The following is a 15,274-nucleotide window of genomic DNA, read 5'->3' as shown; positions in this document are numbered from 1 at the left end:
AATGTCGCCAAATTAGGTGAGCTGTTCCCAGTCTTTAGGTCTTTTTCAAAGTGCCCCAGAGAATCATGTTTTTGGGCTTAGCTATTACTTACAGAGTTAGGAGTTTTCTTTGCAATTTTTAGTAAAGGTTTATACTAATATAAATTTTAATAAAATAAATGATGGTATTTCAAATGAAAGCTAACAAGTCAGAGAAAGGGAAAGGAAAAATGAACAAAGAAAAATGAAAGAAGAAAAAGGACCCCTGAAAATAGAAAATGTGGATAATAATTGAGGAAGTCCAGATTTTAAAAACACTAGGAATAAAATTGTACATTATTATGTTCAGGTAGTAATAATTTAACTTTTGTTTCCATAGATTGAGAAAAATACAATTTAAAAATCCTGCTAGTTACAGATCTGCCACTGACTACAAAGGAAGCAGGTATGTGAATTCCATGTTGGACATTTTCCAGACCTCTCTTATCTCCCAGTTCTAAGACTGGCAGGTAGCACTTTAGCTACTAAGGCATACAACCATCAAATTTCTCCTCAAAAGAAGAGCTTTGCACACAGAAGATCTCTGTGAGGATTTAAGATTCAAATCATGGAGTTCCAACAATTTTAATCCAGCTGATGCCTTAAAGTTGTCAAAATAAATGTCACCCCTCTTTCTCATCATTAAAATCTTTTTTTTAAAAAAAAGGAAGGGAAAGTAAATCAGGAACAGTATGCTAAGAAAAAATGTCCTCTGTCTCTGGTAGTATGGCACGAGGAACACTGCCAAGCCCCTTTATTTCTTGATACTCTAGATTTTATGACATTGCTACAATATCTAACTAATAAGTTTTGACAATAAGAATTCTCACCTGAAGGTTGAATCTGTTGGGAACCACAGAAGTGTAACAATGGATTCTGGAATGCATTCTTTTCTAGACATAAGAGTATAGTTTTGGGGATGGCTATTGCTAAAAATCTTTGCAGGTCCCTTGTATCTAAGTTCTCATCTATATGTAAGACCATTTGTTTCACTTCTCAGGAACCTGTTATCATCACATATGCTTCTTTTTCTTTGTTTTGGGTAGTGTCGATTTAACATAATATTGTAGGGACTATCATTCTATAAAGCACAAAAGATGCTGGGGTCTGAGAAATGTGTATCAAATACTGAAAAATAATAAAAAATATACACTGGTCTCGTTGTAGTGTCCACTTACAATGAATTCAAGTTTTTCACAGATATCAAAAGAAGCATAAAAACAAACATAACCAAAGAGAACTTTCCCAAATGAGTGAAGTTCCACCAGTGACTGTCTGTGCGCTGGTAGAGGTAGAGTGATGGGTGGTGATGCTAGAAGAGAGGGCACCCACTACAACAGATGGGCATCGATGCGGAGCCAACACAGTCCCTGGCGAACATAGCGGACAAGATTGGTCATGCTGCTGTGCTGGGTCAGAGGCCCCATTAAGGTGTCCAGGTCGCCGAAGAATTCTGAAAATCAGAACAGTCCTTGGTCAGGCTTTTAAATAATATCATGGAAACATGCACCACATCAACAAGCTGCCTTCATGTAACACTCATGTGGACATTGGGAAACTCATTTATTTGCCCATCTGTTCATCCTTATACCCAGCCACCCACCCATCGATCCAATCCAAATGTACAGAGTGCCTCCTCTAGGGCACTGAAATTCCACCTGCAAGTCAAGCACTATCATTGTAATCTTTATTGAGCTGTAAATATTCTGCAGCCTAAATGATGTTGTTACTGTATTTAATAAAACACAAACTTCACTTAAATGTGCTACTGAATTCATTGTAAGTTTTAAAAATCATTTTATATTTCCTTTTTCTTTTTGTGGTACTGGGGATGTACCAGGGTCTCACACATGGTAGGCAAGCCCTCTACCACTAAGCTACCCAGCTCATTATATATTTTCCTAGACAGTGTATTCTAGAAGTACAATACCATCCTGTGGAAGTGTGTTGTTTGTTAAATACAAATACATACAAAATATATCATTACATATAATCTATTTGTCCATATATTTATATAAACTTATGTATAAGATATAGTTACATATTTAAAATTCACACATAAATTGCACGTATCAATGTGTTTAAATACATTTCACACTATTTAATAAATGTATGCTTTTATGTATTATAAATTTATATCTAGAAAAGTATCCTTAATGGCCAAAAGGGGTCCTTATACCTATCATGATCTATCTGATATCAAGTTCTTTGCAACTCTAAGAGTGGTTGAAGTAGTACAAATCTTATCTTTTGTCTCAGTGAACTGAGTTTACTGATTTTTCTTGTTATGATGCAGGCGAAGCTAGTTAATCTGGACAGCAATTATAGCCATCAGCACCCAAAGCTAAATAAATATCTTGGAGAACTCTGATTTAGCACATCTTCTTACTGATGACATTTGGGCTGGGAAATGACCGGCAAGTGTCTTACACGTGACAGTCCCCCCACCCTGGACATGGATGCTAAGGAGGCCCAGTTGAGTCTCTCTGGCTGAACTGGGGAAGGGAGTAACCCTGAGGCTACAATACTAACCCATTTGACTGGGGTGTGAGAATGTCTGCCTTGGGCAGAGGAGGCTATGTGGGCAAAACTATGTAATATCTACAACTAACTAGGCGTCCTCTCTTCACTTGAGAATTCCCTTGACTGACACTTGCTTAGGAGAGGCCTTTCCAGCATCCTCTTTACTAGGAGGGAGGAGGGAGCTTTAGTCATAAGCCTGTGCCAGTTGAAGGTGAGAACTCTGGGTCCTGGGCCAGACCGGGACTGGATGTTGCTCTAAAGTGGTCGGGATGCTCTTTTGCCTTCTTGGAAAGCAATTTCCATGAATGGGCTGTGTGCGCTTGATTGCTCAGCAGATGGTTGCTCACTAAACAATGCATTTATTCTTCATGCTATGTATACCATATCAACTACTTTTCTAGGCGTCAACTGCATTTGATTATGTGATACTGCGTAACTCATACTATACAATAAAAGTAACTTCTGCTGACACAGAAGTAAATTATTTTTGGCATCTAAAATATTTTCTTAGGTAATACAATACTAAGGAAGATATTAAAGGGCCTGGTTATTATAGAATGAATGTGAGCCTCATGTAAGCCAGGGACTCCCCTGAGTATTCTGTGCAATTCTCTCTGTGGCATTCTTAACTATATACTCAGGTCACCATTTTGATGACTGCTTCAGTGTACACAGATGAGGCTGGTAGGGAAAGGAGTTTCTAGACCAAAGGCCAGTGTGCAGCAACATCCCCATTGGCACAAATCAGCACCAGATCATTGTGCAAAAGCTATCTTCAACTTCACAGGTGGGCAGCTAGGGATCAGAGATGGAGAACTTTTACTGAGAGAGCCAGGGCCACCCATCTACATTGCACAGTTGGCTGGAAAAAGTGCAAGTACCTGGCTCTCTACAATGTGGCGCAGATGGGAATCAAAAGAAAAGCTCCTCCATGCCTTCCTCCATTTCCTCTGGATAAGGCAGTGTAAGAAGAATCTCCACAGGTAAGCAGATCAGAAATGACATGTGTGCAAAACTCAAGGGTATGAGCAGAAAATTCTAAACTAGGTCTTCTCCTCAGTCCAGCAAAAAGCCAAATGATCGCATTGGCAGGACACAGTCTCTTTTTTCTGGTAGAATAACAGAGTTGCTTTGATTCAACATTTGGCAGGAAATTGAGCAACCATTTAATAGGGTGTGCTAATGACAAGATTAGCAGCATTTCACCCTAACACCAGCACAGCCACCATGTTGATCCTTGGAATTTCTGTAGTTAATTTAGAATGAATTACTTTAACAGATTTGGAACATGGAAGTAATTATAAAGGAAATCCATAAATATTGAATTGCCCTCCAATTACTAATACAAAATAAGACAGAGAGAGTGAAGAGATACGCTAGACAAATCTTAAGATGCTTCTGTCTTTGCTTGCAATTCTAGAACCCTGAGATGGGCCTGGTTCTCTGGGCCAGTTGTTTCTGGTTTTTCAAACAAGTCTAGAAAAGCAGACAAGGTAAAAATTACATACTGCCCAGTTAGTAGTTCAGGATCACACTGAGGATCTCAGAGGACCTGATATTAATCTTGGGATATGCAGCCTATGGGTTAAAATTGCGATATGTAGCCTATCAGTTAAAATTTCAGATTCTGGAATCAGATACTTTTAAATGAAACTCCTACTTCTAACAAACATGTAGAGTTATGATATCATGAGTGTCTTTCTTAATCTCACTTTTCCTTAATTTTTTCATCTATAAAATAGGGATAAATGAGACAGTGATAAGCTAATAGTGCAGCATGTGGGATATAAAACTTGGAAAACAATCAGATGTAACCAAAATATGCACAGATTCTCAGAAGTTGGTACAAGTTAATAACTGGGTTGAGGGGTTACATCTTAAATTGGAGACTATGCTTTGATATAAAGAGAATCTTTGGGTTATATTGATATATAGTACTACGGACTAACAAAGAGAACACATATTTTTAGGATTTCTACATTGGACCCAATGTTTGACACTATGTGCTTTACATATATTATTTCATTAACTTCTATTACACTGTTGTCACTATTATATCCACTATAGAGATGGATGCTCGGAAGCAGTTCACAGATTTAAGTAACTAGCAAAGTTTGTCCAGGTAGCGTATGACCCACGCTATACATTCCCGGGCTGAAGAATCTGCATTCTTCCTGTTCTGGTGGGACTGTTTGCACACATGCTCAGCAATACAGTAGTGATGAGCAACAAGGAAGAGGGGATCAGTACGACTGCATCTCATCCCCTGATCAGGCTCTGGGGAGAACCAGTCTAGAGACCAGAGTGGCAGTTTGAAACAGGGAAGAGAAACAGGCTGAAATCCCAGTTTCTTTCAGAAATCAGACAGGGAAGGAGAACTCCCCAGGGTATGGGGATTCTGGGGAGAAAACCAGGGGCTGGACTTAGGAGAACTGAGCTGGAGGACCCAGTACGTCCTTCTCAGTCAACCCCATGGACACGTCCACCACATAGATGTGGCCCGTGTTCTCAACCTGATTCTTGGAGATCCATGTAACTGCCTGGGACCTAGTAGCACACAAGACTACCCCATTCCACCTGGAGTGTGAAGGGTGATGAGTCTTCCCCATTTCTAGCCAAAATATTCTACTACTCTACACTGCTTGCTGTCTCTTTATAGTCAGATTCGAAAGGTCCACATCTGTTCCCACTTTGACTGCAGTGGGACAGTTTGTGACAACTGGGCCGGAATTAGCCAAGTCAAATGAGTGGCGAGGGCAAAAGCATGCTTTTATTGTTACTTCATTAGGAAACTTCACTGTGAGTATAAATGACAGCTGAGGTCACTGCAGCATGAGTCACTAGTGATCACTCACCCACCCTCTAGGAAAGCAAGGTCCTCTTCTCATTTGTTTCATAGCCAACTCCATGTTTTTCCCTAAATAGGGCCTATGGTGTGTGCAAAGTACTAGCTAAGTTTGGTCTTTGCTTCCAAATGCAAGCTACATTATCAAGCAGTCAACTGGAGTTGATGATTATAAGGAAAGTCAACAGCTTCAGTTCAACCTTACCTCCCCCTCACACACCAAAAAACAATGCATTTGATGGAAGCCAATCAGATCTTAATGATTTGCAAATCATTCTTTATCCGTTTGCCTCTGTTTCTCTGTCGATACTTGTCACTAAGTAATATCTGAAATAATTCTTTGCCAATGCATCACAGCTCAGATTCATTTAATCATTAAATGAAAGCTGAATTCCAGGCTTTATTCACTCTTTCTGCAAAAATAGGTCAGTGTGTCAGTCCAGAGCCAACCTTCTCTCATCTATGCCTTGAAAATGAGAGCAACTGAAAGATTGAAAGCCACCAAGTAAACCCCAAGTCATTTAAAGCCCAGGTGAGTCAATGATGGTCTCTCCCACATGGGCAGAGCAGACAAGCGCACATACCTTTGTTCTCTCTTGTCAGCTTGTCTGCCATGTCCCAGTGTTCATAGCCCCGTAGCACATTGCTCGTGATATTGACGTGGCTGGCAGCCATGTGGTGAATGCGCTGGGGGATGGTGACTGGGCCGTTGTTACAGTTCCCCACTGCGTTGATGGGAGAGACATTGTTGAGAGACACTGGGGAAGGAGTGTTCCTGGCGAATGGAAAGAGACATGTCTTATTAGGCTGGCAGGGAAGAGTGACAGCAGGCTACTAGGCCTCCCTGGACACATTGGGATCTCCAAAGAATACCACTTGCCACACCAAAGTTGGGTGTGGTGAGCAGATTTGAAGACCCATTGGAGGGTAGTTTGTCCCCACACATAGTGGCTCTCTTTAGCACACACCGTGCAGTCTTTGTCAGCACAGCAGCCTTCTCCAGAGACTCTGGTGTAGAGACAGCTGATCATTAACCCAACCACTCTGCTGCATCTGACTAACCTACCCCGGGCTCCAGTGCTGGGCCATTTCTAACCTAAAACTTCAATCCTCAACTGCCTCTGACAACCACAGAGTGTTCCATGATCACTGCTGCTTTTGTTTTCAAATACAGACAGCACTGGGTGAATCTTTGGCATTAATTCTACCCAGAAATGTAGTGCTCACTTTGAATATATGTAAGTGTTGCGATGTTTGAGAGAAAGAAATATCTCAGAACTATGATGATTTCTCTATTGGCTGCCAGAACGGCTACTGGCAGTTAGAAAACACTTGACATGCAATATTGGTCTATTATCAAAGTGTCTTGTACAAACCACAATGACAGTTTGTTCCAAATACAGTTACCACAATAAGGCATCTGTAGTTCTTAAAAGTCCCCCAAGGAGCAGTATTGGGGAAGCTGGAAAAATGTAGAATTCTTTAGGATTCTTTAAGACAGACATACTACAGAGATGGGTGGTTAATTGGCGACTGGTCACCCGCATGCTGGTTTGTACAAAGAAGGCTTCAGACTTCCTACTTTGGGCAGCACCAGTGTTTGGATGCAGAATTTTAATGAATTCTTCAACATCAGTAACAAGGAGTTACCATGTGGCTGCACCCAGCATGAGGGTAATTTTTCTTCCAGGGTCCAGGCTTAGGCTGGCCAACTACAGACTTTCCCAGGGACAATCCTTAATGCATTGGTGGCATCTCTGGCACAGCAGTAAGGTCTATGTGTTTGTCATCCTGTCTGTCTGCCTTCAATCACACACTACAACACTTCCTGGGCAAATGAACCACTCTATCAAGGGACATCTGCGGAAGTAAAAGAAAAAGCTGAGCACAATGGTGCATGCCTATAGTCACAGCTACTCTAGAGGCTAGAGTGGGAGTTTGAGGCCTGGAGTTCGAGGAGAGCCTGAGGAACAGAGCAAGACCCTCCCCTGAAAGAAAAGAAAGAAGAGAGAAAGAAAGAGAGAGGAGGGAGGAAAAAGGGAAGAAAAGAAAGGAAGAGGGAGGGAAGGCAGAAAGGCTGGCCATGTTTGGGATACCTGGAGTCTGCACGTTGGAAAGAACCTTATCCACACCCCAGCATATCAGCAAGGCGGCCTGTTTCATCCCCTCCCCCAGCCCCTCACCAGCTGCTGCAGTTGGCAACTCTGGATTTCCAGGATGGCTGTGTTTCTCAGAGCCCACACCTGCTCACAGAATGGATGCACACCCTGACGGGCAGAGCGCACATCTGATTTGGGCTAACAGCAATCACAACGCACCCACATGCTGGAGTGCTACTGAGGAGCTCTGAGAGCAGCAGGAGCAATCACAGCTGAAATGCTGTCCTGGGGATTCACACACACACTGTGCCCATGGCCCCTGGAGCCCCTGGAAGGACTTCTGCCGACAGAGTGTATCTTGTGTAGTCTGGTCTCAGGGAAAGTGCATCCTCACACTTCCTCTGCACTCATCTGGTTTAAGAACATGTGAGGGGTTCCCTGCTATGTTTATGATTTTTGAGATATTTTCTGACTCACTGATAGATTTTTTTCTCAAGATAGGAGCAGGATGGGGAGATGCCCAAGGTAAGGGACCTTAGCACAGAAGGGCTTGCTAATGTCAAATCAAGCACTGAAGGCTAGATTTTTTTATTGTTCTAGGTTGTGAACACTATTTTCCTGTCTTTTTCACCAGCAGTGCTCATTAAGTCTTAAATGTCAATTTATGGCAAGAAAGGAAAATTTTCTCATTTGTAATGTCTAGTGAAAATGACAACACTGCCAGGTGCTACAAATATTGAAAAAGAGACTGTGGTACCAGAATCCCGAGAGACTTGGAGTCCAGCCTTAGCCCTGCTGCAAAATTGTTCCCCAGCATAACCTTGTTTGGCCTTGCTTTCTTAGACTAAAACAAAAGTTTGATTCAGGGATTTCTAATCATGTTCAGAAATTACAAGGGAAAACCAGTCACCTCTCTTTACCTCAGACATTTTGAAAAGCCTTTTGCTACTCATCTATGGAAGCAAAGTAGTTGACTTCATAAAAGCAGAAAGTAGAATCATAGTCATTACAGGCTAGGAAGGGGAGATGCAGAGGGGTTGGATAACAGGTACCAAGAGCCAGTTAGATAAGAGGAACAAGTTCTCCCATTCTACAGCGCAGTAATGCTGTCATTTGAAACAATGTGTATATTTTGTAAACAGCTAGAAGAGAGGAGTTCAAAGGTTCCCATCAGGAAGAAGTGACACATGTTTAGAAAATGGAAATGTTGATTATTCTGATTTGATCACTAAACATGTCTACATGTGTGCAATCATTACACTGCATCTCATAAATACGCATGATTATTTTATGTCAATTAAAAACATTTTTTGGTTATTACACTGAAGTGTTATTAAGTGGCTTTCTTTTCCTTCTAGTCCTTCCTTTCTTTGAAATATTCAGTAACAGAGGCAGGAAGAGTGAAGGTTTGTTTTGGAGTGTTTTCACTGTTCTCAAACGAGGGTCTATCATCTGCTGCTCTGATGAGCAGGTCTGCACAGCACAGTGCAAATGTGACAAGGAAAAGTGACACTGCCTAAGGGACTGTGACCATGTGAAAGAGAGGGTGAATGCACAGCTCACGCCCCTTGGCCTTCACCACTGTGAGGGGTACCCCAGCTGCTCCCTTCTCGACTCTCTTTATAGATCTTGTCCTTTTCCCTCTACTTCCACGGCAAAGGTCAAGGAACATGCACACATAAGCATACACTTCTTACCACTTCTTCCACAAACATCCTCCTCACCTGTGGCCACACTAGCCCCTTGCTTATTCTGGAGCTCACCTGACACTCACTCACTTCTTTCTAGCTGGGGGACGCTTCTCCCAGATATTTGCACAGTGTGCTTTATTCTCATCCTTTCCAAACATGCCTATTCAAGACTGTACAGCTGCCCCTTCCCCTCTCCTCAGTAGCCCTTTCTGTCCTCTTTCCTTGCTTCTATTTTCGGCATGGCAATTACTGCCGTGTAGTATACTGCATATTTTTAAATTGTCTTTCTCCCCCAATAGAGTAGGGGCAAGGATTTTTGTCTCTTTCATACTGTGCTATACTCCAGCATCTAGAACAGTGCCTGGCACATAATACACACTCAATGAACACCAACTGAATAAATGAATGAATTTCTCCGATTCTGTACTTAATATCTGCTGTATATGAAATACTCTGAAGAGTAGAAAGAGAACACCCTGTATAGCACAAGGACAATGGATGTGTTTGCATAAAGCCTGGCAGGGTGTCTCATACATGGTAGGTACTCAATAAATATTTGGTGAGTGGGGCCGGGGATTTAGCACAGTGGTTCGGTGGCCTGCCTTGCAAGCGCAAGGACCCGAGTTCAATCCCCGAAATTGATGAGTGAAAAGATGAATGGTTCTTTATTTAAGAAAAGAGTTCACTAGAGGAGCAAAATCCATTATTTTCTGGCAATATAAAGTGCCAAAAGGGAGCATAGACACCAAGAGCTGTAGGAGTTAAAGGGGAAGGATTGCTTATGTTTTCCAAGTAAAGAGGTTACAATGTCAACAATAACTGCGGTAGCAGGTACAGCCACCATTTGTTGACCAACTATTGGCAGCAAGCTTGGTTCTCCGGGTTTCATCAATATTGTCTCTAATCCTCCAGGAAACTCTCCAGGGAAGCTTCTGTCATAGTGTCATAGAAGCTCAGCTTCTTCCAGAGAGCCACACGACAATTCACCCAAAGAGCCAGGGCCTAACAGCAGAATCACTTCCCTCCAAAGCTCTGTCTCTTTCCATTCCACCACGTTACCTCAAATTCTCCCATGAGACGTGTGTCCACCTGCATCGCACTTCTGTGTACACGTTAGTTTACTTCCAGGGTCATCTATGTTCACACCAGAAGAGCCCTCTACAAGCTAGGGGAGAAGTCTCAGCTTTACCTGGCTGGCCCCTCCAATGACTACCTGACCCTTGCATTCTTTGCACTGGCCAAGGCCTCAAACAAGTGAGAATATACCTGCTTCTCATTCCTTCAACATGGAATACCTCTCTACTGAAACCACTCTTCTGAAGGCCTCAAATGGCCTCTTCTTTCAAAATCCAGTTGCCTTCTTTTTTTGTATGATAGCTTCATGACATGTGAGACTATTGTCTAGCCTGTTTCAACTCTCCACACTGGGCTTCCAGAACTTTCTACCATGGGTCTGCTTGTCCAGCCTGCCTCCTCTTTTTGTATGGCCTATGAACTGTGGGATAGTTTGAAAAGACGAACATTTCCAATTGATTTGATGAGAAGGATCACTACATTTGGACATGCAAAATGTTATTTTTAAAAAAGAATTCCATTCCACTTATTAGTAGACTTGTACTTCAAAAATTTTACTAGTTATTATATTTCATCAGTAAATATAAAACTGTTGTGTGAATTTTCTTTTGCTCTTAAATTCTTCTACATAATAATCTTGGTTTTGCCTTTGGGCCTACAAAGCTCAACATATGTAGTATCTGGACCTTTACAAAATAAGTTTGCTCATCCTTGCCCCATATCAAGCAGATTTTTCATCTCCATCTACTTTTCTGTACTTTCTTCCCCCAGCACTGTGGAGGCTAACTCCTGATGGTCTGTTCTCAATCTTCTGCTCACCTCTCTATGTACTTTTCTGGGGCCCTCATGCAGGAGTGAGGCACCATGAGCACCTCTGGCAAACAGACTTCCCCACTGCCAGTGAGCCAAGGAGGGATCGCAGCCTGGAGATGCTGCCTCTGGAAAATGTGGTCAGGAGCCCTTGATGGGACCCAGCATCTTCTTTCACTGTGATACATCATGTACAGGGCTTATAGTCTGGCTTATAGGCACGGAGCCCTCTCTGGCCACACAGGAAGGCCCAAACTCATCCTCCTGGCCTTCCACAGCACTTTGTCATGTCCATCCACTGTGTTGTTCTGCCATGCAGAGACCACACGTCATCCTTCTTTGTGTCCCTAGTGCCTTGCATAGGGCCTGCCATAAAGCAGATACACCTGAAGTGTCCGCTGAATGAACGGGGTATAACCCCTGGGTGAGTATTTGGAGGTGCCTCATTCAAAAGCTCACCAGCCTACCAAAGGAAGTAAAGGGAGTGTGCTTTCTTCAGACAGAAGCTGCTTAAAAATCATTTCAGGAGTCTTTAATGTGACTTCACAAGCTTAGAATGTGTTTGAGTCCTTTCATTTCAAAATCTAAAAAAAAATTTTTTTCCCTGACCATCCTTTAATAGCTGCTTACCTGACCTTGCCCTTGCTTCATTCTGCACTCAGAGAAAATAGCTTTCTCTGGGTCTTTCAACAGCTATTTTTATTTTCTGAACTTCCAGACGAGAAGCGTTCTTTCCCTTTGTTCATCAATGTAAGAGTAGGACCTCATTCAACAATTTAAACGGTGCTTCCTTTCAACATAGTAATTGAGTTAATGTGTAGCTTTTAATGGATCTGTTCCCTTGCTCTGAATGTTTTTATGATCTCAAAGTAGAGTTCATTGTCCCACTGCTTTTGGAGTATGCTTTGTAGATATTTACAAAGTGGCGATGGAGACTACATTACTCTTGAAGCAGGTGTTTTGATCAGAGATGGAAGAATGTTGAAATGATGAGAAATTGAAAAAGCAGCTCGAATTTATAGAGCAGGTGCTTTGAGAACTCATCATCCACATCCGTCTTGTTTCCCTTGCCACTACTGGTGGGAAGTGCACTTGGAGCAGGGAGGGAGGCTTTGGAATCAGAGGAGACATGGATACTGAGGTGAGTTTGCAGAGGTCCATGGCCAGTTCATGGCGTAGGCACAACTGGGATTCAGAACCATTCTCTGTTAAGAATGCCTGGTACAGAGATGAGGTCCAGCCCTTTCACTTTCGAGATAGACAAACATACCTTGAGGAAAGGGGCCCGATTAGCTTCCTCCATGAGGGAAGGGCAGCCCCAGGTCTAGGTCAGTGTCTTCTGGACTCCTGCACCAGTGCTCTGAAGACCCAGTGAGGCTTCCAGCAGAGAGAACTCTAACTAAAACCGTGGACTTGGGGGAGTTCATTGAGCCTCGGCTTGGCACTAGAGTTGATGCTTTTATATTTTAGGTCATGGTATTTTAGTATGAATATAAAAATCATCATGAAGGCTCAGATAATTGGCTAAGTGCCTTCACATTTTCAGCTCTATTATGCCTTTGGTTTTATTAAACAGCACTTACCATATATCAATGAATATTTCATTGGTCTTTCATTACTGAACAAATCATTGACAAATCACTGCAGTGGGGTTAACTTGACCCTGCCTCCTTGAAATGGCATTGTGCTCGCCATCTCATTAGCAAACATTTCTATGGCCATTATTTGGCTTAAAGTTCAAATAGTTCAAGAATTTGGAACCACATCATTTTAAACTTTTCTGTCTTGCCATCAGCCTACTTGACTAGAATTCTCTATGCACATAAATGACTGTCTTGAAATTGACCTTCACTCCTGAGCCATCAGAGCAAAACATTTGGGGTCCATTCAGTCACTCATTTCCACACAAAAATAATTTTTCTACAATACTCACTTTCCATTCCCTACCCACGGAGATGGTATCTGGGCGACTTTTGAAGCATTTTGCTAAAAGAGAGAGAAAGAGAGAGAGGGAAATAAGGACATCTATTTTGTGTTTTATTAATTCAGAAACAGATGGAAGTGTGATTTAGAGCACATTAATATTGATTGCAGCATTTCGGGATGTAGAGCTGGAATGTATGTGCACGTCAGCACACCACGACGCACACTCGATGAAAATAGCTGGTTAGGATAATTAGTGGGCTCCAATCAGGACCATGAAAGTCACTTGATGAAAGATCTCATACACTAAAAGGCCCAGTGAAATCAGACTCAGTTCTCCAAGAAGTGGTTTAATTATACTCATCTGAAATTTATTCTGCAAAACAAGCTCTTCAGAGTACAAGTAAGCTTTTCACCTTTAGCTCCAGTTGCAAACTTTTTCCCTGGGCTACAGAGTGGGCTATAATTTGTGATATCCCAAGAATGTGCCAGAACCAAGCAATGCTTTTTGGTTCGTTTTAGGAAGCATCTTGACTTGCTATGTTTACACACAAATTTTCATGGCTGATGACTTGTTTAGCAATGCAACTGGTCCTGAGCTGCAGTGCAATGGAACATGGAAGGCTGAACATTCTTTTATTCCTCTGATGGAACTGGGCTGGTGTAAAGAATTGGCTTCCTGAGCCGAGAATTTAGCTCAGTGGTACCACACCTGCCTCCAAAGCACAAGTTTGAACCCCAGTTGGCATCACTATGATAGGACAGGGATCAGGCTGAAATTCTAGAAACACAGATGGTCAGGGCACCTGTGGCACTGAACCCAGCTGATGTTCTCATGTCGTCCAACTTGGCCTCCTTTTTGCAAAGGTGTATTGTGGAGAGGATCAGCAAATCCTTACTAGCACTAGAGGAAGCATTGTTGGAAGGTATAATAGCCATTCCTAGCTAGCACCTGGCTAATGATTGCAAGGTTCAAGGGGCTCATCCCCAAATTTTGGCATTGCATTTTGTGGCTGTTGTCTTTTAACTTTTTGCTTGTAAATGAAAACTGCCAGCTACCTAGATGATGGCTTTATTTGTTTGCCTTTGTTTTGGCAACCAAGGTGATACATTGTCTTAAATTGCAACCACTGCACTCCAATATGCCCCATGGCTAAAGGGCTTTCAAGGCTGTAGCTGTCTACCCAGATTCGGGCAACCACAGAGACTTCTCTTACTGCCAAAAAGAATCCTGGGCTCAAGTCTTGGTTAACAAGAGACTGGCCATAGCTACAGACACAAACTGTGCCCATCCTAGAGGCAACTTTCCTCTGACTACAACCGACAGGCTGCCAAAGGTAGAAAACAGTCAGGGGATTGCACTATTCTACCTTCTCAGACAGGAGTCAGCAGGTGCCCCGGGATGGGAGCTCTCTGCTGAACCCTGAGGGAGGGGTGGGAGGGTCATGGCCAGGCAGGATGGCAGAGGGTAAGCCTCTGATCTTGCCTTTGTCATTTGACATTTAGTAGTATGCCTGCCATGTTTCATTAGTGATTTTTATCACCATATAACTATAAATTATACAAAATAAGGATTACCTTAAAATATTCCATCAGTGATCTGGAGTATTTCATAGCATGGTCCTTCTTCAGTTTAAACATCCTTAAGTAGAGAAGTGATAAACATCTGTAGCTGCAGTGATAATGAAAGGATTGTTAATACTAGTGCCTAAGGAAACCTATAAACAAATGCTGATTCATATGTTGCAGATTCTCACCTATGATCAGACAACATAAATACATAAAGAATGTTTTCTAAAGAAAGGAGGGAAGCATTAAAACTGTATAAATTAGGGTATAAATTAGGAACGTAAATGTTGAGGCAATGAAAAAAATCCACTAGTTAGCCTTTAACAGTTCAATGGAAAATAAGAATGGTAAGCTGAGGAAAGCAGCTAAAGTTGACCTGGACTTTTCACATCATTCTGTGGTGTTTCAGCTGTTTCCCTGTGGTCTCCATGGGATGCAGGGACTCACCATAATACTGCCAGCTTTTTGTCTCCATCAGAAGCCAGGGGGCTTGCGAAGTTCTTCAGCCTCATTGCGTACCTTTGGAGAGAAAGGAAAAAGTCAAGTGGAATTTGGAATACACTTCAGACATAGGCCAAAGAAGGTAGTTTTCTGATGGCCGGAGTGTGCTAGCCCCATCACTTGCACGAGGCAGGACAACAGGACTGATGTGACATCGAGAACTGAACTCTGGGGAAGTCAGTGAAATCATAAAGCCCATGGGCTAGAACAGTGCTGTGGAA

The 15,274-nt window shown here is 42.3% G+C and overlaps 1 protein-coding gene across 1 annotated transcript in view; it reads right to left on the bottom strand.

Moving 5' to 3' along the window:
- Window positions 1–225: 225 nt before the first annotated feature.
- The window catches only part of Aff2 (AF4/FMR2 family member 2), a 316,042-nt gene continuing 300,993 nt past the window's right edge, over window positions 226–15,274 (bottom strand). The window contains exons 16-20 of the mRNA XM_010616851.2: window positions 15,000–15,071; window positions 14,562–14,655; window positions 12,994–13,046; window positions 5,971–6,161; window positions 226–1,471 (exon numbers count right to left, since the gene is read on the bottom strand). Of these exons, the coding sequence (XP_010615153.2) occupies window positions 1,350–1,471; window positions 5,971–6,161; window positions 12,994–13,046; window positions 14,562–14,655; window positions 15,000–15,071 (532 nt within the window). The 3' untranslated portion in view covers window positions 226–1,349. The remainder of the gene's footprint in view (window positions 1,472–5,970; window positions 6,162–12,993; window positions 13,047–14,561; window positions 14,656–14,999; window positions 15,072–15,274) is intronic.

The sequence above is a fragment of the Fukomys damarensis genome, unplaced genomic scaffold (genome assembly GCF_012274545.1).
Source record: "Fukomys damarensis isolate Sample0158 unplaced genomic scaffold, DMR_v1.0_HiC HiC_scaffold_39, whole genome shotgun sequence".
NCBI classification, from domain to species: Eukaryota; Metazoa; Chordata; class Mammalia; order Rodentia; family Bathyergidae; genus Fukomys; species Fukomys damarensis.
Note: the sequence above shows the minus strand (reverse complement) of the source record. Positions and strands in the feature narration are given on the sequence as shown.